Below are 18,019 nucleotides of genomic sequence, written 5' to 3' on the forward strand. Positions count from 1 at the left end.
ATGGGAAAATTGATTCTTCCTGCACCCCTGCGTAAAACAAACTTCAGTTTCTGCAAGCAAAGGAAAAATTTGCCGCATGCTTCAACTCTGATGGCTTCCATTTGGGTAAAAGGAATCGCATTGCAGAAAGGTCACAGATTCCACACCATCACTAGGTGATGACACGGGAAATACAGGAGGGGGGGGGGGGATTAAAAAACTGTACTGCGCCTGTCTAGCAGACTGGATTTGCAGCACCCATGCAGAAGATCCGCAAATGAAGTAAGAGGGGAGTACACCCGGGGGGGGGGGGGGCTGTTTTGGACAGGGCAAGGTGTGTGGGTGTCGGTTTTTCTGTTTTTGACAAAACCCCTTTCAAAATGCAAAGATCCATGGATGATAAAAGCTGTGCAGAATGCCCCATAGTGACGGCTGCTGTGGGTAATCTGGTAGTGGCGGCATTCACTAACAGCACCGCGATGGGACGCTTGGATCGCCGCGCTATTTATGGCCGGTGTGACGGAGCCCTCTCGCAGCTCATTCAATTCTCCCGCCTCCTAGCAGTCACGTGGCCGCGATGGCGTCACCGCTGAGCCCGGTCACATGACCATGATGTCATCAAGTGTCCTTTAAGCCCCTGGAAGGCGAGCAGCCAGCAGTGTGGCGGCGGCAGCCGGCGGTATGGGCACCTGCTGAGAGGCGGCACCGCCGAGCGGTTACTTTATCCTTTTTGTTTCCTCCCCCCTCCTTCCTTCTTAATTTGTTACATTGTTGCGGCGGCGGCGTGTGATGCGGGAGACCCCGGCGGAGGGGGATGACGGTGGGCTGTCTCCTCCTTGTGACTGCGGGGATCTGCTGCTGCACACAAAGCCTCAGTGACGGAGACGGCGGCCGCCCGCACACACCCTGTCACCCGGCTACCAGCGCTCTGCAGTCCCGCGGAGGCCCCAGCGCGGCCTGGAGATGCAGCGGTGAGCCGGCGGGGAAGATGGGGAGCCGGAGCCCGCGCGGAGGGAGGAGAAGAGGAAGCTGCTGCCCGTCTCCATCACATGGGAGCCCGGCTCCTGTCCTCAGGGGCCCCGAGGGGCCACACCGCTCGCTCTGAGGACCGCTGTGTATATAGACTGCTGCTCCAGCACTAGGAGGCGCTCTTCATTCTTACCCCTCCTGCATGACTGTGGCTTGATGGCTGATACGGTGGTGATGACGGTACAGACTTCTTGCTCGTGACGCCGCCATCGCTCTGTTAGTTTGTGTCCCCCTATTATTTTGGTGATTGCCCCTTTCCCCCTGAGGCAGTTGTTCAATGGAAGTATGTTACCAGCTGCCGGTGCTGCCCCTGGACAGGCCGGTCCCCAAACACGTCCTGAGCCGCCGCGGCGCCATCAGCTTCAGCTCCAGCTCTGCCTTGTTCGGATGCCCCAACCCCCGGCAGCTGTCCCAGGTAAGGCCGCCGTACGAGGGCCGCACCGCCGCTGCCTACGTGTTACATGTGAGGTCTACCGAACGAAGCAATCGCCTAAATAGCCGTTCCATAAGGCCACTCGCGCACACCGTGCTTTTTACGGCGTTTCACACGCGCAGCATCTCATTCGCAGGCGCAGGTCTTTGACGTGACTTTGAGTCGCTTGAAAAAGAGAAAAACGAAACCCGTTCTGTTGCGGTGCGTCTTATGCGCAGTAATAACCGTTGAAATTAACGGGCTGCGGAAATACGCCGGAAACCTGAGTTTATGCGCAAAATGTTTGCTGTTTTAGCAAAAACCAAAAACTGCAGAAATGCAAAAGGTAGAGTGTAGCCAGGCGGCGAGCGCGCCCGTCATCTGCTGGTGGAGAGCGCGGGTCGGGGGCAGTCTGTCCGAAAGGCCGTTCATGCCAGTGAAACTGAATGATAGTTCAGTGTAAACTCAGCTGACCGCAATCATTCACTTTTCATTCATCATTTTATGCAGAACAAAGTCATCATCCATTTCTCATTCACTAATCATTCCGCGTTTAACCCCTTAACAACATGCCCCCCCATCCCCTTTTGCTGCACAAGTTGTATTTTTCAATAGTACTATTTAATGTGCTGAAAAACTTTAAAAAAAATTCTTAGTGATATAAAATAGGAAAAAACAAAATTCTGCCATCTTTCGGTGCGTCTTGTTTCTACGGCGCACAGACTGCAACAAAAATAATGCGATAGTTTGATATGTTGGACTTTTACGGACGCGGCGATAACATGTAAATTTTTAAATTTTTTTTTTTTAAACTTAACTTTCACTTGACCGTTCCTGCAGTATGATGTAATGCCGTGTTCTAACAGGCATTCTATCAAGCCATGCATTCTGCCATGACAGCCCTGGGGCCTTTTTAGAAGGCCCCTGACTGACATGACACCCCCACACATCCCTGCGATCTTATCACGGATTTGGGGGACCCCCTGAACATCAGTTGGGGATTTAAATGCTGCCCTGGGGATTTAAATGCTGCCCTCAGAATTTACAGCAGCATTTAAAGGGTTAACCACTCCGATGAGCCGCATGGTTTATTGGAGCTGTTGCGGGCGGGTGCCAGCTGTAAGAAACAGCCGGTGCTTGCATTGTATGGAGGGAGATCACCCTGTGATCGGCCTTCATGCACACCTTGAATGTTCAGGAGGTAACCTTACATCCTGCCGTTCAGGGGTAAATACCGATCATTCAGTCATTCTCACTTATACAGCGAATGTGACTGAATGAGCTGACGACGTGTATATGCTGTATCGGGCTGCACGAGGGAATTCTAACATGGGTTGTTGGCGTGATACAAGGCTTGGTGGGAACGGCCCCCCTGGAAGGACACGCTGTACCTGCAGCCGGGCGCCTTGTGCGTAAAGGGGTTTTGTCATTAAAAGCAAAAGATTCTATACTTGCCTATTCCTCCCCCGTCAGTCTCCTTACCACATCTTCTGCATTGCCCCGGGTCACCTCACCGCATGCTGGCCGGCTTGTTATGAAGCTGGCATTCCTCGCTCTCCCGGCCGGCTCAGTGAAGGTCAGGTCCCTGTGATGTAGCGTTCACTGCCTAGGAAGGAATGCCGATCTCTTTCAGAGAGGGCTCACATGAGCAGCCTCTGCAGTAGATCGGCACTCCCCCTGCTGGCTTGTGATGTAATGTACATTGGCTGGCAGGAAGAAGACTGTAAATGTACGTAACCTCACAGGAAGGAGAGGAATTGGCCAGCTGGAGGGGAGGTGACCGGGTTCCACAGCAATAACCCTCCATAGCATGCTATGGAAAAATGATTCTTTATGCACACGAGCGGAAAGCAATTGCGGTTTCCGCTTGCGGATGAAGAATCGCAGCATGCTCCATTCTACTGCGGTTCTCGCACGGACGACTTCCGTTGAAAGCAATTGAAGCCGTCCGATCCGCAGCCTGTCCACAATTGACATTGTGGGTTCCGCAGGAAGTGTGGGAGATTTAAAATTAAAAATGTACTGCGCATGTGCGACGGCTGGCACATCGACAGGGCAGCCGGGCATGGGTGGATTCCTTGTGTGCCGTAGACACAAGACCTTACGAGGGTGAAGTCCGGTGCTAAGTCAGTGGTTCGGCTCTGCATGTCTGATTCCGCTGTGTGAACACACCTTCAGGCCAGCTTCAGTGCGTAAACTATCTTGCAAAATAAAGTTGCGGATTTGCCTGCACAACTGCAGATTTTTTTTTTTTCTTTGCGTCTGTACTTTTTGCCCACGCAAGTCGTACGCACAAATATGTACCGATTCTCCCAGCCATTGAAATGACCAAATTCTAGGAGTGCCACATGTGTTCTTTTCCAGCACAGGAAAATAGAGCGCGCCGCTGTGTTTTTTTTTTTTTTTTTTTTTTTTTAATTAATGTGGTACAATTGCGAGCAAAAATTTATTGTGCAAATACCCCTGTGTGAATCTGGCCTAAAGATTTGTTCAAATCTGCCCCAGAGGCGCCATTCAGAGCCTCTGGCACAAATCTGCCATAAAACCATTTGAAACGGTGCAGCATGCTGCGCTACTTCCAGTAACATGCCGGAAGCCAGGCGGACCAATCCTAGTTTTGGCTCATGGGATAGAGCCGGACGACAGAAGCCCGTAGCACCGGTGTGAACCCCACCCGAGCTGCTGTCTCCTGTCAGATTCCCGGGGCGTTCTCTGCCCACCGGACTTTCCTAGGCGTCTGAATGTTGCAAGTCCTTTATATCTTCTTCATGCGTCTCGGAAAGCTGAGTGACAACCCCAGAGGGTGATGACTGTTGCTGACTTGGTGGATGTCTTGTTCCCCCGGTGGCTCAGTGGTGGTCCTTGCACACCTGGGGTTGGGTTTCTCTGATCGGGGACTGGAGTATCTGTCCTCCCTGCAGTGGTATATAAGCACACGTGGGTGAGGGCTCGTTGGTAAACTGTTGTGCGTCAGCGCAAAATAACTCTGTTCACTGACAGCAAGCAGAAATGTGAAGAGTAGTAGGAAGCTGGAAAAATGTAATTGCGCAGTGATTAATAACTATCTCTATATAGTTGTATATTCCGCTGCGCTCTACTGTGTCTAAGCTGCACGTGCCCAAATCCGGAAAGTCCTCTTAAAGCCGGTCTCACGTGAGCGCATTATAACACATCCGTGATACGGGTGACGCAGCCGTAGGACTCCATCGTTATGTCATCTGGGTTTGCTTTCATTGGGTTTGTTTCGTACAGGGTAATCGCGGATCCGTATTCGTCTAATAGGAAATACCGGAAAAAGTAGCTGTGTTTTAAAAATACTGTCTTGTGCATAGGGGCGCAGAGTTACATTACCTTCATATTAGTCTGTGAAGTGTGGAGTAAGAATCCACTTGTCTGAGTGACTCATGGGTGGATTCCCATAAAGTAAGAACCGCCGTGTGGAAATGCCATGAATTGCTTATTTTGCAAAATGCTGAATCTGCGTGTAAGATGGGTTTAGGCTGAGCGTAATTTAATTACGTACTCCGTGCGCATAATGGTGAATGAAAGTACATTGATTCATGGTGTGTGAACCAGAACCCTGCAGCATGTTCCATCTCACCGCGTATTCTGTGCCATAGAGCCCTATTCTCTATGGGTGCATGCGATGAGATCCCGATGACCTGGTAATATGGAGGTGTTACTATGGGCTTGTGTGACCGTAGCCTAGGGGTTCGGCCATAGGAGGAAGGTATGGGGTGCGGTCACACCTTGTGGGTTCTGTCTGGGATTTTGGTGCAGGTTTCACCCCTACAATTTGAATTAAATTGACAGTGTGAGATCTGCGGTAAACGCCAACATGTGAACGTGCTCACAATATTTGCAGCTGCAGACAATCGTCTTATCAAATCTCATCCACTTGTGGGGAACAATCGGGCCGGAATCGACCTGGTGGGGGATTATAAGTCCGCTGTATGCGGCTCTTTGCAGCAATATTCCCCCTGTCACAGAGCGGTGTGAATTCCGTGATGACTGCGGTGAACTCTCAGGCATTCCATCCCGTACCGCCTGACTAACTGCGCATGCATTCACGTCGCTGGGACGTGGTTTCCCCTAATTCTTCTGATTGGAGGTTCTTGTATTTATGGTTCCCTTTATTTTTGTTGTAGTGTGTTGACAATGTTAACAAATGAAGGAATCTGCTCCTGTGTCGGGCGGCGCGGTTACATGTCCTTAGATTGGCGGTGGAAGAACCAACAAGTGTCCTGGCATCTGGCTGTTTGTTCAGCTGGCGTCTTCTCTCTCAATCCTTGGTTAAATTTTAATCGCTTGGTAATAAACCTGTTTGGAGTTGTGTTCGGTTCATCCGTTTTGCCTGTGTTTGCTGCCCATGTTTAGGCGTCCGTCCCCCCACCCCACCCTCCCATAACTGGGACTGGATCCAACGGGGAAGGAGGTTATAAAGCTTTCTTTATTCCTGCCTTTCTCATTGGATCCACTGCCAATTTTCAAGTCTCTGCAAGGAAAAACTCCTTATTAACTGTCCACTTTGGGTCTGTATATGTCTTGGTTATAGCGGAAGTGAACCCCATCTTGGGCAGGTAGGGGACCTTGGGTGTCCCTTATCCCTTTTACCATGTGTTTGTTTCTGCGAGGGTTGCTACAATGGTGGTAGGGGGTGCGCTGTCGTAACCTAACCAATAAAGGAAATCTGTCCTCTGTGGAAATGGCCTAGTGTATAAATCAAGTGAGGTTTTGTTCGTTTTTAACTTTCAATGTCTTGACTATAGTATAAAAAGAAACTAAACAAAAAAAAAAACCACCTAAAACAGTCCTCACACTGACCACTAATAAAAGACTGATGCTTATAAAAACTCTTCAGTAGCCATCTTATTATGATCACAGGCAGGATTACAATGAAAGGTGGCACCTCTATCGATAACATAGGATCCACTCCTCACAATAGCTGATGATCACAGCTTGCCTCCTCCCCCCCCCCCCCCCCTCCCTGCGCAAAGATCTCTACCCACGTCGGAGTATGCCTATCAGTCTAATGCTCCATGTAGATGGGATTAGCTGTTAGGCAAATGATGGCATTATTACACAGGAGTGAGTACCGTTGGCATTGCTCAGGGTGCTGCCAGCATGGCATGAAGTGAACGGAAACAGCCTGTTTACTGTGAATGGAGGCGGTCAGCCAGAAGCTGCTGCGTCCATTCACAGGTCTTTACTCCTGTGTAAAGTGACGGATCGCTAGTCGTCCAGTGTAGCGCTACCTTTTAGGGTTATATAGGATAGCTTTCTAGTCTAGCTGTGAGGGCTTAGAACACGGGAGAGAATTCCCCGAAAGCATTGTGCGTAGCAAAACTCCCACAAATATGAACTCCATTCTTTTGACTGGATTTCTTCATCTGAGCGCTCCACCTGTGATCAGCCTGTTCATTTCCTCGTAGGGCTTTCGTAAGGGCTCATGTCCACGACCGTGCCATCACCACGTATTACGCATGCATTGCACGGCCGCGCGATACGCAGTGAATGGAGTCTGTGGGATTTCATTGATCCATGTGTGTAGATACGCATGAGAAGTCACAGCATGCTCTGTTTCTCTGGTGCCACACAGCGTCTGCCTGATACATTGATATAGGCTGCGTATGAAACACAATACACGGAGTACGGCGGCAAGTTCATACATATCCCCGCTCTGCCGCTCTGAAACAGAACAGAGAATTGTACAAAAAAAAAAGTTTTCAGCAAGAGAAACCAAGTAATTTGTAGATGATACCTTTTTAATGGCTTACGAAAATCCATGATATTTAGTCCAGTTGTGCCACTGCGTGTGTGATACGTGGGCATGTGTAGTGCAATGTCGGGCATGCGTAGTGCACTCTCAGCCATACGCACTATACCAACATATTTGTGGGCATGAGCCCCAAGGCTGGGTTTACATGGGACGGATTTCCAGCGGAATTCTCGCAGATTGGCCGCACTGAAAGTCTGTGAGAATGCTGCGGGGGGTGGAGGGATGGAAATTGACATGCTGCATCATTAATTTCCACCCCGCATGGCTGTTTCAGCATGGTTTGCAAAATCTCGTCCACTTTGCTGGCTTATTTTGGGATTAGGGGATGCACGAAATTCCACAGCAAATCCATCCCATGTGAACCCAGCCTAACAGTACTTTTACATGGGCCAACTATTAGCCCAAAAAGATCACCCAACAGACTACGGAGTGAGAATTAGTTGCTAGTCGCTTCTTTTCATCTTCCTGGAACGACTAGTGAGCGGCTTCTCCCGCTGTATAAACGGGAAGTCGTTCATATCTGAATGACTGCTGACAGTGAATGGAGGTGGCTGGAAGAGAACTCCGTCCACTGACTGACTGTCACTCCTATGTGACAACACAGGAGGAATACCAAAAGTACCTTAAGGGTAAGTTCACACTTAGCGGAAATGCTGCAGATTTTCCTCAGCGGTAAATCCCATACTAATTCTGCACCCAGGCTCACGTCAAAATATGTACTATTTTGGTGCGGATTTTGACTTTAAATCGGCCGTGGTTCTGCAGCTGACTTCAGCCTGTGGTGCGCTGCCAATACTGTGCATTGCTGTACTCTGAGGGCAGCACACACCACCAACCACTACTGAGTGCTTCTGGCAGTCATGATGCAGAGGGGGCAGCATTTCCGCTAGGAGTGCACATGGTTATATACACCAAAAGTTGCTATAGCAGTCAGCTGTTGTAACATCTGTGTTTATAGAATCACATTTTTATAAATGATGGGGAAACTGATCAAATTTACTAATGACATGAAGCTAGGAGGGATAGCTAACTCTGGGGGGGGGGGGGGGGGAGAGTATTCAAAAAGATCTAGAAAAGCTTGCACAGTGACTAACAGAATGGTATTTAACAAGGGGTACATGTAAAGTCCTACATCTGGGCAAGAAAAATGATAAAAAGCACATACAGAATGTGAGGAATTGGGCTAAGCAGCACATGTGAAAAAGACTTGGGTATACTACTAGATCATAGACTGAACATGCATCAACAGTGTGATGCAGCAGCCAAAAAGGCAAACGCAATTCTGGGATTTATTAAGAGAAGCATAGAGTCTAGATCACGTGAGGTCATTATCCCCCTCTACTCTTCCTTAGTCAGACCTCATCTGGAATACTGTGGCCAGTTCTGGGCACCCCACTTTAAAAAAGACATAGACAAACTGGAACAAGTCCAGAGAAAAGCTACCAGGATGCTGAGCAGTCTGCAAACCATGTCCTTTGAAGAACGGTCAAAGGACCTGGGAATGTTTAGCGGGCAAAAAAGAAGGCTGAGAGGAGACTTAATAGCTGTCTACATATATGTGAAGGGCTGTCACAGTGCAGAGGGATCAGCCCTATTCTCATTTGTACAAGGAAGGACTAGAAGCAATGGGATGAAACTGGAAGGGAGGAGACACATATTAGATAGTGAGGGTGATCAATGAGTGGAACAGGTTACCACAGGAGGTGGTGAGTTCTCCTTCAATGGAAGTGTTCAAAGGCTGGACAGACCATCTGTCTTGGGATGATTTAGTGAATCCTGCACTGAGCAGGGGGTTGGACCCGATGACCCTGAAGGTCTGTTCCAACTCCACCATTCTATGATTCTATGAAATCAATAGGTTCTATTCTCTGTATATTGTATGTGCAAATACGCCCATGTGAAGGAGACCTTCACAAGGGGCGTGTGTGTAAGCCCTGACTGACTCGCCACTAATTCTCTAACTTCCTGCTGTCGTACAAGCATGAAATTTGGCACGAGGAAATCTTTAGGTCCTAAATAGGATAAGTAAAGGGGTCACAACTTGATTATTCAATGCTAATTGCAAAAGTAACTGCACCCCTATGTAATGTAACTCCCCAGTTTCGTACAAGCCTGAAATTTGGCGCAAGCATTCTTTAGGTCCTAAGTGAGGAGACTGGGAGTTGTGGCACATTCTGCAAAGGGACATCGGTACATGCAGCCTGAGGAGAATCTAATGCTCTTCCATGTGGATACATATTTTATTCCACTGAAGTAACCACTATTTCATAAAATGTTCTGTGAAAACGGGTAAACGCTTGTATCAAATTAACGTGTGCAAAGCCGGGTATATTAGCTACTTTAAATAGAAGGCCCCCAGTATTGAGATATAGCACTGGATCAGTCTTTTCTCTTACACCCTGTATAACCACTGCCAGTTGTGAGCAGGGGGAACACCGATGCAGAACCAAGACCCAGGAGAGGAGAGGCTGCTGGCTGTGCCCTATGCAGCAGCACTCATGTCACAGGCAGTGTGCCAACACTCTACTCTGCAGAGAGGCAAAAGTAACTAGCTGGCAGTAGCCTAACGTAATCTACGCCGTCCTTCTTTATTGCCCAGCCAGATTCTGTCTGATATTTTATTATTCAGAAACGTACAAGACAGAATTCACATCCAAAATGGGTTTTCTACATCCTTGCCCTGCGTCCTAGATATACCCCCACTGTCCGGTGTGTTTCCCACTTCTGGGTAAGCATGGAGGGACACGAGTCTCAGAAGTGGAACGGCTCATGTAATGGGGGAATTGCACGTTTTAAAAAATCGAGTTCTGAGGTTGTGAAATGTATAATTAATAAGCCTCTGTATGAAAGAGAAACTCTGAAGTGCATCATTGTGGGGGAGGACGCCGGTGTCTCTGCTACAGATTTTTCTTGATTGCTGACGCAAGCTCTATTTTAACATCCCTCTTTTTATTGTAAATTAAAAACATCAAGTACGGAGAGAGCAAAATGTTGGCTGAGATGTGATAGAACGCCGCCGCCTCCCCCTCCCTGTCTCCACGTGGTGTGTTGTCTTTTTTCTGCATTGATGTCATCAGTACACAATAGGGATTCCATAGTAGCAGAGTGCTATAAGGGGGCATGCAGCAGGAGCGCTCAGCCGCACGCAGGAAGGACTTGGTTTCTTTACTGATTTAGCCAACTGTAGTTCGCTGGGTATCTTTTTTTGGATTTAACTGTTTTCTTTTCATGAAGCCAGGCGGTGGGCTATGTTACTGATGATGTGCACAATGTATAGCCGCCTCTCCTCCGCTCAGTCCTGCCTCGGGTGTTGTGTTTAAAAAAAAAAAAAAAAGTTCTCTGAAGTTTAAAATTTTTGTTTAACTTGGTCAATTTTTTTTTTTAACTAATCCCCTATGCCACCCCCCCCCTCCACCCCCCACTTCAAAAAAAAAAGGGGGGTGAAAGCTGCAGACTTGATGGGCAGCCAAGACGAGGCCTTATTGCCTATAACATCAAGTCTGTGTACGCTGACCTCTTCCTCACAATGGGGATGTGGGTGACGAGGCCACTTCTGGGGCCGCTCTGATTTGAGGCGCGTTCAATAAATGCTGCACTTGCATATTATTGGTGCATTGAAGTTGAGCAGAATAATAAATGGACCAGCTGTTTCCCTAATGCAGCAACAAAGCCATGCGCGGCTTATCCTATGATTTACAAACTAATGTGTTATCTGCAAATCCTCTGCTCGTATTGTTAAGCCGCAGTCCATTAGCTAGACAACGTATTGAACTATTTTACGATTTCTTCGCCTGACAGTCGGTCTTACAGGAAGCTTGCGTGGAGTGGTTGGAACCATCTAAGGCGGGCTTCACACGGACGTATGAACACTTGAGTGATGGGCGTTGCGGTTTTAGGCAGGGTTCACACAGGGTGGATTTGCTGGGTTTTTCTTTTTCCATTGCGGTTTTGCCGTAGAAGAACTGCTTCTGCGGCAAAACTGCTTCAAAGGTTAATTTTGGCTTGCGGATCTTTCTGCGGATTTTCGGGCGGAAACATCCGCAGGCGTTTTTTTTCCGCAGCACTTTTTTAGATTTTGACGCATATTTTGGTGCGGATTTTGCTGCGTCCATAGAGGTCTATGGACAAAAGCGCTGCGGAAAAGACAATGGAATGGACATGCTGCATCTTTAAAAACCGCGCCGCAGTTGCATTTCCGCACTGCGGCTGTGTGGAAAAAATCCGCACTGTGCGAACAGCTTTTTTGCAAAACTCAGTCTGATAACTCCTTTTAGCTGTACGTCTTTCGGTAGCTTTTTTTCGCCTGTTCATTGGTAGTGGTCCCATGTGATTGTGGTCTCCACCATCTTTTTAGGCTGGTAATCTGTCTACATGCCTACAGCAAACTTGGTTCCTTTTTAGGAGTCGCCCTGTGCACCCACGACTGTACGTCTGTAGGATTAGAAATCATTGGGGACCAGTTTCCAGAAGACATGTTACTGATTCATGGTGGCCAGACGCCGAGAATATCTGATGGCTGAATGCTTGTATGTGGACACCCATAGAAAAGAACCATGGGCGTCCGCAAATGGCAACATGCTCCATTTTTGTGCGGCCCAATGTCCACGGCAGATTTGAACTGCGGAATCTGCGCAAACTATCTGCAGTTCAAACCACCCATAGGGAAGCATGGGGCGTCCACACTTCAATTAACAACTGTGGATCTGATTTTGTGGCTGCTACGCGCAAAAAAAAAAAAAATTGCAGCATGCTTTTTTTTTTTTTTTGTTTTTTTGTTTTGCGCCCAGCTGATTCCACGCGGATGAGCTCTATAGAGGCAAGCAATATGCAATTCAACTGGGGGTTTGTAGGCAGATACCTCTCTGGTTGTTTGGAGACCAAGTAGGGAGGTAAGGAGGGGGGGGGGGGGGAGATCACGGAGGTAATTTTTTATTTTTTTTTTTTTTTCCAGAACATATGCACTGCAGATCATCCACACTGAAAAAAAATCCACAACTCCATCACCTCCCAGCCTTTTCCCCACCTCCTTAATTGATTTTAACCCTCAAATCCGCAGTGCATCCGCTATTATATTTGCGGATGCACTGTGGATCGTCCGCACCCATTGACTTCTATTGAGCCCGTCTGCACAGAATCCACACTTAAATGGAGCATGCTGCGATTTGTTTTCCGCACCAAACGGTCTGCAAATCAAATCCGCGTGCTTAAATTCAGTTGTGGATGCCAATGCTTCCCTATGGTTACTTTGAATTGCAGATCTTCCACAAATCAAATCCGCTCGTTGACATTGGGCCTTACTGTAAGAAAGCTGCTGCTAAATTTTAAAAATCTTGAAAACAAAAAAAAAAAAACTTGCTTGGGCCAAGCATCACCTTCAGTGACTGAAGACTGGAAGAAGGTGGTCTAAACCGGTGAATCAAAATTTACTGTCTTTGGTACATCACACAGGGGTTTGTATGCCATCAAGTAGGTGGAAGGCTGGCTTCTGAGTCTGTGTGGATGCAGCTTGGGGCACCAGCCTGGGCATCCTGGTGTGACTTGCTATCTGACTTAGCAGATTGGTTGACATGTGAGAATATCCATGGCTCGTTAGTCCAATAGAAACGCGTCGAACCTGTGACTAGGATGAACCTAGGCTAGAATCTATGTTTCAGGGTAGATGATTCTTTCTGAAGTGTGTGGTTTCTTTTAGGGAAGGTTACCAACTTAACAGAAATCTAATTTAGGAGTAAACCCAAAATATATTGGGAGCTCAGTAGTGACTCAGACTATATTGTAGGGGGTTAGCCTACCACCTTCTACCTATGGATGCACCCTCCTACATGGTGTCAAAATTTTGGTTCAAGTACTGGCTGGTAGAGCATAAATACATTTGCTATCCCAGCCAGTAAAGTTACCGGTTTGGGTCACAGTAGGAACCTCTTTATTCCTGAGCTTCATTGGCTGCCTGGGTTGAAATTTGTCATCTACTCTGTTTAGGAAGGCAATCTTTTGATAGAATTTTTTTTTCGTGTTTTTTTTTTTTTTGTTTTTTTTTTTTTCTCTCGTCTGCCTTTAGCTCTGTTCTTTTATTATACTTGTTTTAAAAAATTTAGTTTCGGGGTTCTCCCTCTGAGATCCCTCTACCTTGGCAAAGAAAAATCAAACTGAGTATTGAAGATATTAAACTCCTTTTAGAGAATGTTTAGTACTTTGTCCACATGTCCACAGTGAAATGAACAGTGTGTGAATACATTGTATCCACCGGACCGATAGACAAGAGTATGGCTGCATGATCGGACTATACAGTTGGTTACTATGGAGACACGTAGGTCTGCGTAGGAGCTGTTCACACTAAGGGCTCATGTCCACAAGCAGCTTTTCAATCATTTAATTGATCCATGTACATGAACGTGTAGATACACGTGATAAATAGATTACGTGTTCAATTTCTTGGCGTACCACCCAGCGTGAGCCCTGTGCCTTATCTTTTTTTTTTTTTTTTTGGCAGTGGATGCAAACACTGTCAATATGCAATACATTGCGTATGGATTTCGTACACAACCCTGCAATTAAACAGCGGGGAGTTTAAAAAGAAAAGTCACACTCTGCATGATCGTGTGTGTGTGATATGTGGGCTTGTCCAGTATACTCGCTGCCCACAGTGGCTTGCCGAAACGCCTGTGGACATGGGCCTAACTGGTAGGAAACTATTGAACTATTTGCAAAGTGGCTTCTCTTATCACTAAATCATCCCAGACAAATATCTGGGATGATCTAGTGAATCCAGCACTGAGCAGGGGTTGGGCCAGTCTGAGTCTATGACCAGAAGGACATGTTAGTGTACATGGCCTGGCTTTAACTATTACTATGCTGAGGATTTGGGGCTCTGTCAGTTTTTGTCTCCCATTTACTACTACCGGATAACTTTTTGTAAAGCCTTGTTTGCCTATCCTGGAATGTTGGTTACTTAGACTTTGGAGGGTCTGTATTCTGTGCAATGTACTTCAGATTAGCGTTGTTCAGTGATACGTTTTTTCAGCTACTCTGTCACTTGTCGTTGAGGATACTCAGAAACCGCTCACAATACCTTATTACTCAAATAGGACTGCCATCGTTAAGAAAAGGTCATTATAACCCCTGCAAAACTGGGCTAGAAGACAGTATGGGGGGAGCTTTTATTGCCCTCCAATTAAGACCTTCAAGCTTTATAGATGGCATTTAGTTTGGCCAATAAATATAGATTTTAATCATTTTGTTTAAACCATAGTTTTTCTGCATGTCGAAACGTCCCTTTTTTTAATTTATTTATAAACTTTGGGTTGCTCCGTCCTTTTATTGGGCTGTCGTAGACTTGTACAGGGAATATAAGCCAAAGTCTTCTCCAGAAAGGAAAGTTAAGCAGTCTCCTGGTGCCTACTACCCCTCTCCTGTGTGAGGGCCTTGTATGGTAGCTCTGCTCGGCAGGTTTTCTCCCAGATGTGTGGTTATTGGTGTTCAGATGTCCTTAATCTGGCACAGTACTTGTCAAGTCCAATAGGAAGAGACTTATGGAGTGCCTGGTAACTATTTGTATAGTCATCATGTAGAACTAGAAAGCTGCAGCTGGTTCTGGTTTTGCAAACCTACTTGGTCATTTATACACGACCGTAAATTTCTTTTTCAATGAAAAATTTCTTTTTCACCAAAAAAAAGATGGATGTCCTGACAAAAACAATCCAACTTGATACTGGTATTCTGAACTTAGGATGCATCCTGTGCATTTTCCATAGACGCCGGTCCCACCTCTAGGATGTGCGATTCCCCATTCTCCGCATATCAAGTGAGGCGACTGCCACCTGCTTCAACAAGTGGGACGAGGGTCAGGGAACTTGGGAGCAATATCCCTTTAACACTGATCTTTTGTGGTCAGTTGAACTAGACAACTGGTCCATTAATGAATATGCCTCATTATTTTGGAGGTTTAATAATTTAACTTTTTTTTTTTTCCTTTGGGACTAATACAGGAACATAGTTGGTAGGAAAATAAATAAAAAAATCACCTTATAGTAATTTTCCTTAAATTTATTGCAAAACAAACCTATAGAGTACTGGCTGTCCCATGCTACTCCCATCTTGCATCACGCACAAACTGAAGTAGTGGAAACTTCCAGCTTATAAACCTATATCCATTCCGTCTGTTTAATGGCATTGCTCTGCTGCAATAAAATACAACCTACACAGAATGGTATTACTTCCCCTGCCGAGAGCCAAGTGTCCGATGGAATATGAGAAGGTTTCCGGCCCAATGATTAGGTGAGACCTTGTCTTTGCAGAGGGAAGATGGGGGCAGACTATCTTTGTGGGGCAATCTGGAATACGTCTTTAACACTTGGCATGAACTGGTTTCACCAGTTGCAACACTTAGACCTTGAGGCGTACGGATCAATGTCACACTCTATAAAATGGTCAAACTGTGCCAGAAAACCTGCACGCCAGAAGGCACTTGGTTTAAACTATTAATATAACAGAAAATTGGGACGAATGTGAGCATTTTGTGTTTTTAAAGGTTTCTCAAAATATGTGATAAAAGGCTATCCAAAGGATAGGTAATAGTATGATTGGTGGGGATCTCGACGCAGACTCCCAATCCCCCTTCCCCACAGTGAAGTGAAGATTGGATGGAGTGGTGATTATGCATGAGTGTGCCCTCTCCAAGCATCGTCAATGGGGCTAATTGTACTCGGCTATTTCTGTCGGCCTCATTCCCTTTCCCACAGCAATGAGAAATGGAGAGGACACGGGACTCCCTTTCTTGGCATTGGTGGGAATCTCTGCGAGACCCCCACCATTCAAGCTTTTTCTATGGGTCTCTTAGCAAAATTCTTGAAAGAGGTTATCCTAACTAAAAAGGTTAATTCTCATGCCTCGGGGCTCATTCGTATCTTCATTGGAGGTTCGGTTTGGAGCCTCCGTCACAGATTTCCATTAAAAACCAGAATGAAATCGGACTACGTGCAGCACCGTCTCATGTGGGGAAAATGCCGGCAGATAATAATCTAGATGACCTCCATTAATGTAATGTGGATCAGGTCGGTTTAGACCACCTCTAGCCTGGCAAAGTGCAACAGCCTTGATGTGGCATTGATTCCACAAGTGGAGGTGCAGGATCTTGGGAGCAAATGGACCTCTCTACCATATCCCGGTGCAAATGGACCTCTCTACCATATCCCGTAAATGCTTGATTGGGCTCATGTCGGGCAATTGTGCAGACCACATAATTTGTAGGAACTCTCCAGAATGCTTCTCAAATCAGGTCTGGACAACTTGGGATCAATGGCATGGGGCATTATTTTTCTGGGATATCCCATCTTTGTGCAGGTACATGAAGCCCATGAAGAGCTGTAAATGTTCACCGAGCAGTGAAAAGTAGTGGCCACTAGTCCTCTGTGTTTAGGTGGATAAGTCAACCCAACCCATTCCATGAGTTCACACCCCACACCAGTATGGAACACCCTCAGCCTGCACAGTGCCCTGTTAACAACTGGCGCCCATGGTTCCATGAGGTCTGCACCACCATCAGGTCGAAACAATTGCTACCATTACTCATCGGACCATGTCGCCTATTGCCAGTCCTTTAGGGGCCTGTTAGCAATCTCGTGAGGCTCTGTATCTGGTGTTTTCAGGCACATTCTGGTAGGGCTTCTGCACTGACCTGCAGGATATTGACATAGGGGTTGCTACGTGCATGTCATTTATGTCGGAGTTGCTTGTGTTCGCATGAACAAATCTAGTCCGATGTCGTAAGTCATGATAACTTAAGCACCCGTGAGCGGTTATGGCGGTACGATGTATCGCTAGTATAGATGTGACACTGGACATATGTACATATGTGAAGGCAAGTTATGTTACATGCTTCTACAACTTTAGAAATGGAATGTCCCATCCATGACATTCATGTCGCCTTGCTGTGATCATGCTGGCCAGTATTCAACCTCCCTCATAAGATAACTCCTCACAACTTATACATGTTTTGGGAGTTCCCAAACCATCACCTAAGAGCACTCCACTTCATAGTCCATTCACATACTGCTATACCATGACCTTTGGCCACCACACCAGTGTATATAATATACATATTTTGCTCCACTGACTCAAACCTAAGGCATCTTTGCAGTTTTAATTAGATGTTCCTTACCATTTTGTGTCCACAGCTCCTATTCAGACCTATGTGTCTCATTGGTTGCAGACATGTAGTTATACTCTTCTATCAATCCTCTACTTCTTACTGACCCAATACATCTGCTGGCAAGACAAGGATGGATGGAAAGTAGTATGACTTGGGAATCATGACACACAGGCTTTGCTTATACTCTAACCGTGGAGACACATTGATCAGCATGGGAGCTGCAGACACTAAACTGTGAGCTCGTCTTAATAAAGACTGTTTGGAAGGTTGAACTTAATCTTTAAAGGGAACCTGTCATCACCTTGAGCCCCATAATGTAGCTCAGAGGTGAATAATCAGAGTCCAGAGAGGTATGGTTTATGCTCGCCAAGCCCCTGTTCCTATTCTGTGTCCCTACAAAGCTGTCTCGCATACGCGGGTGAATCCTCCCATAGGTGAATGGCAAAGTGTGCACACCGAGCCATCTGAGAAGAGTCGAGCTGTGTGTGGGCACCAACACTTCGCGGGCACGAATCGGGTGAGTATGAAACGCACCTCTCCGGACTCCCCATTCTTCCACTCCCCTGCCGTAGTTTATGGGGCTCATAGGTGATGGGTTCCCCTTTTTATAAGCATTGGGACAATTAGTACTGCTACCCCTGAGCCTGGCTGCCGCTTGTTAGAAAGAAAACTA

At 46.7% G+C, this 18,019-nt stretch overlaps 1 protein-coding gene across 1 annotated transcript in view; it reads left to right on the plus strand.

Moving 5' to 3' along the window:
- The first annotated feature begins 622 nt into the window (after nucleotides 1-622).
- The window catches only part of PDE7A (phosphodiesterase 7A), a 71,784-nt gene continuing 54,387 nt past the window's right edge, over nucleotides 623-18,019 (plus strand). The window contains exon 1 of the mRNA XM_066578272.1: nucleotides 623-1,423. Coding sequence (XP_066434369.1) covers nucleotides 1,286-1,423 — 138 coding nt within the window. The 5' untranslated portion in view covers nucleotides 623-1,285. The remainder of the gene's footprint in view (nucleotides 1,424-18,019) is intronic.

This window comes from Eleutherodactylus coqui, chromosome 9 (assembly GCF_035609145.1).
Source record: "Eleutherodactylus coqui strain aEleCoq1 chromosome 9, aEleCoq1.hap1, whole genome shotgun sequence".
NCBI classification, from domain to species: domain Eukaryota; kingdom Metazoa; phylum Chordata; class Amphibia; order Anura; family Eleutherodactylidae; genus Eleutherodactylus; species Eleutherodactylus coqui.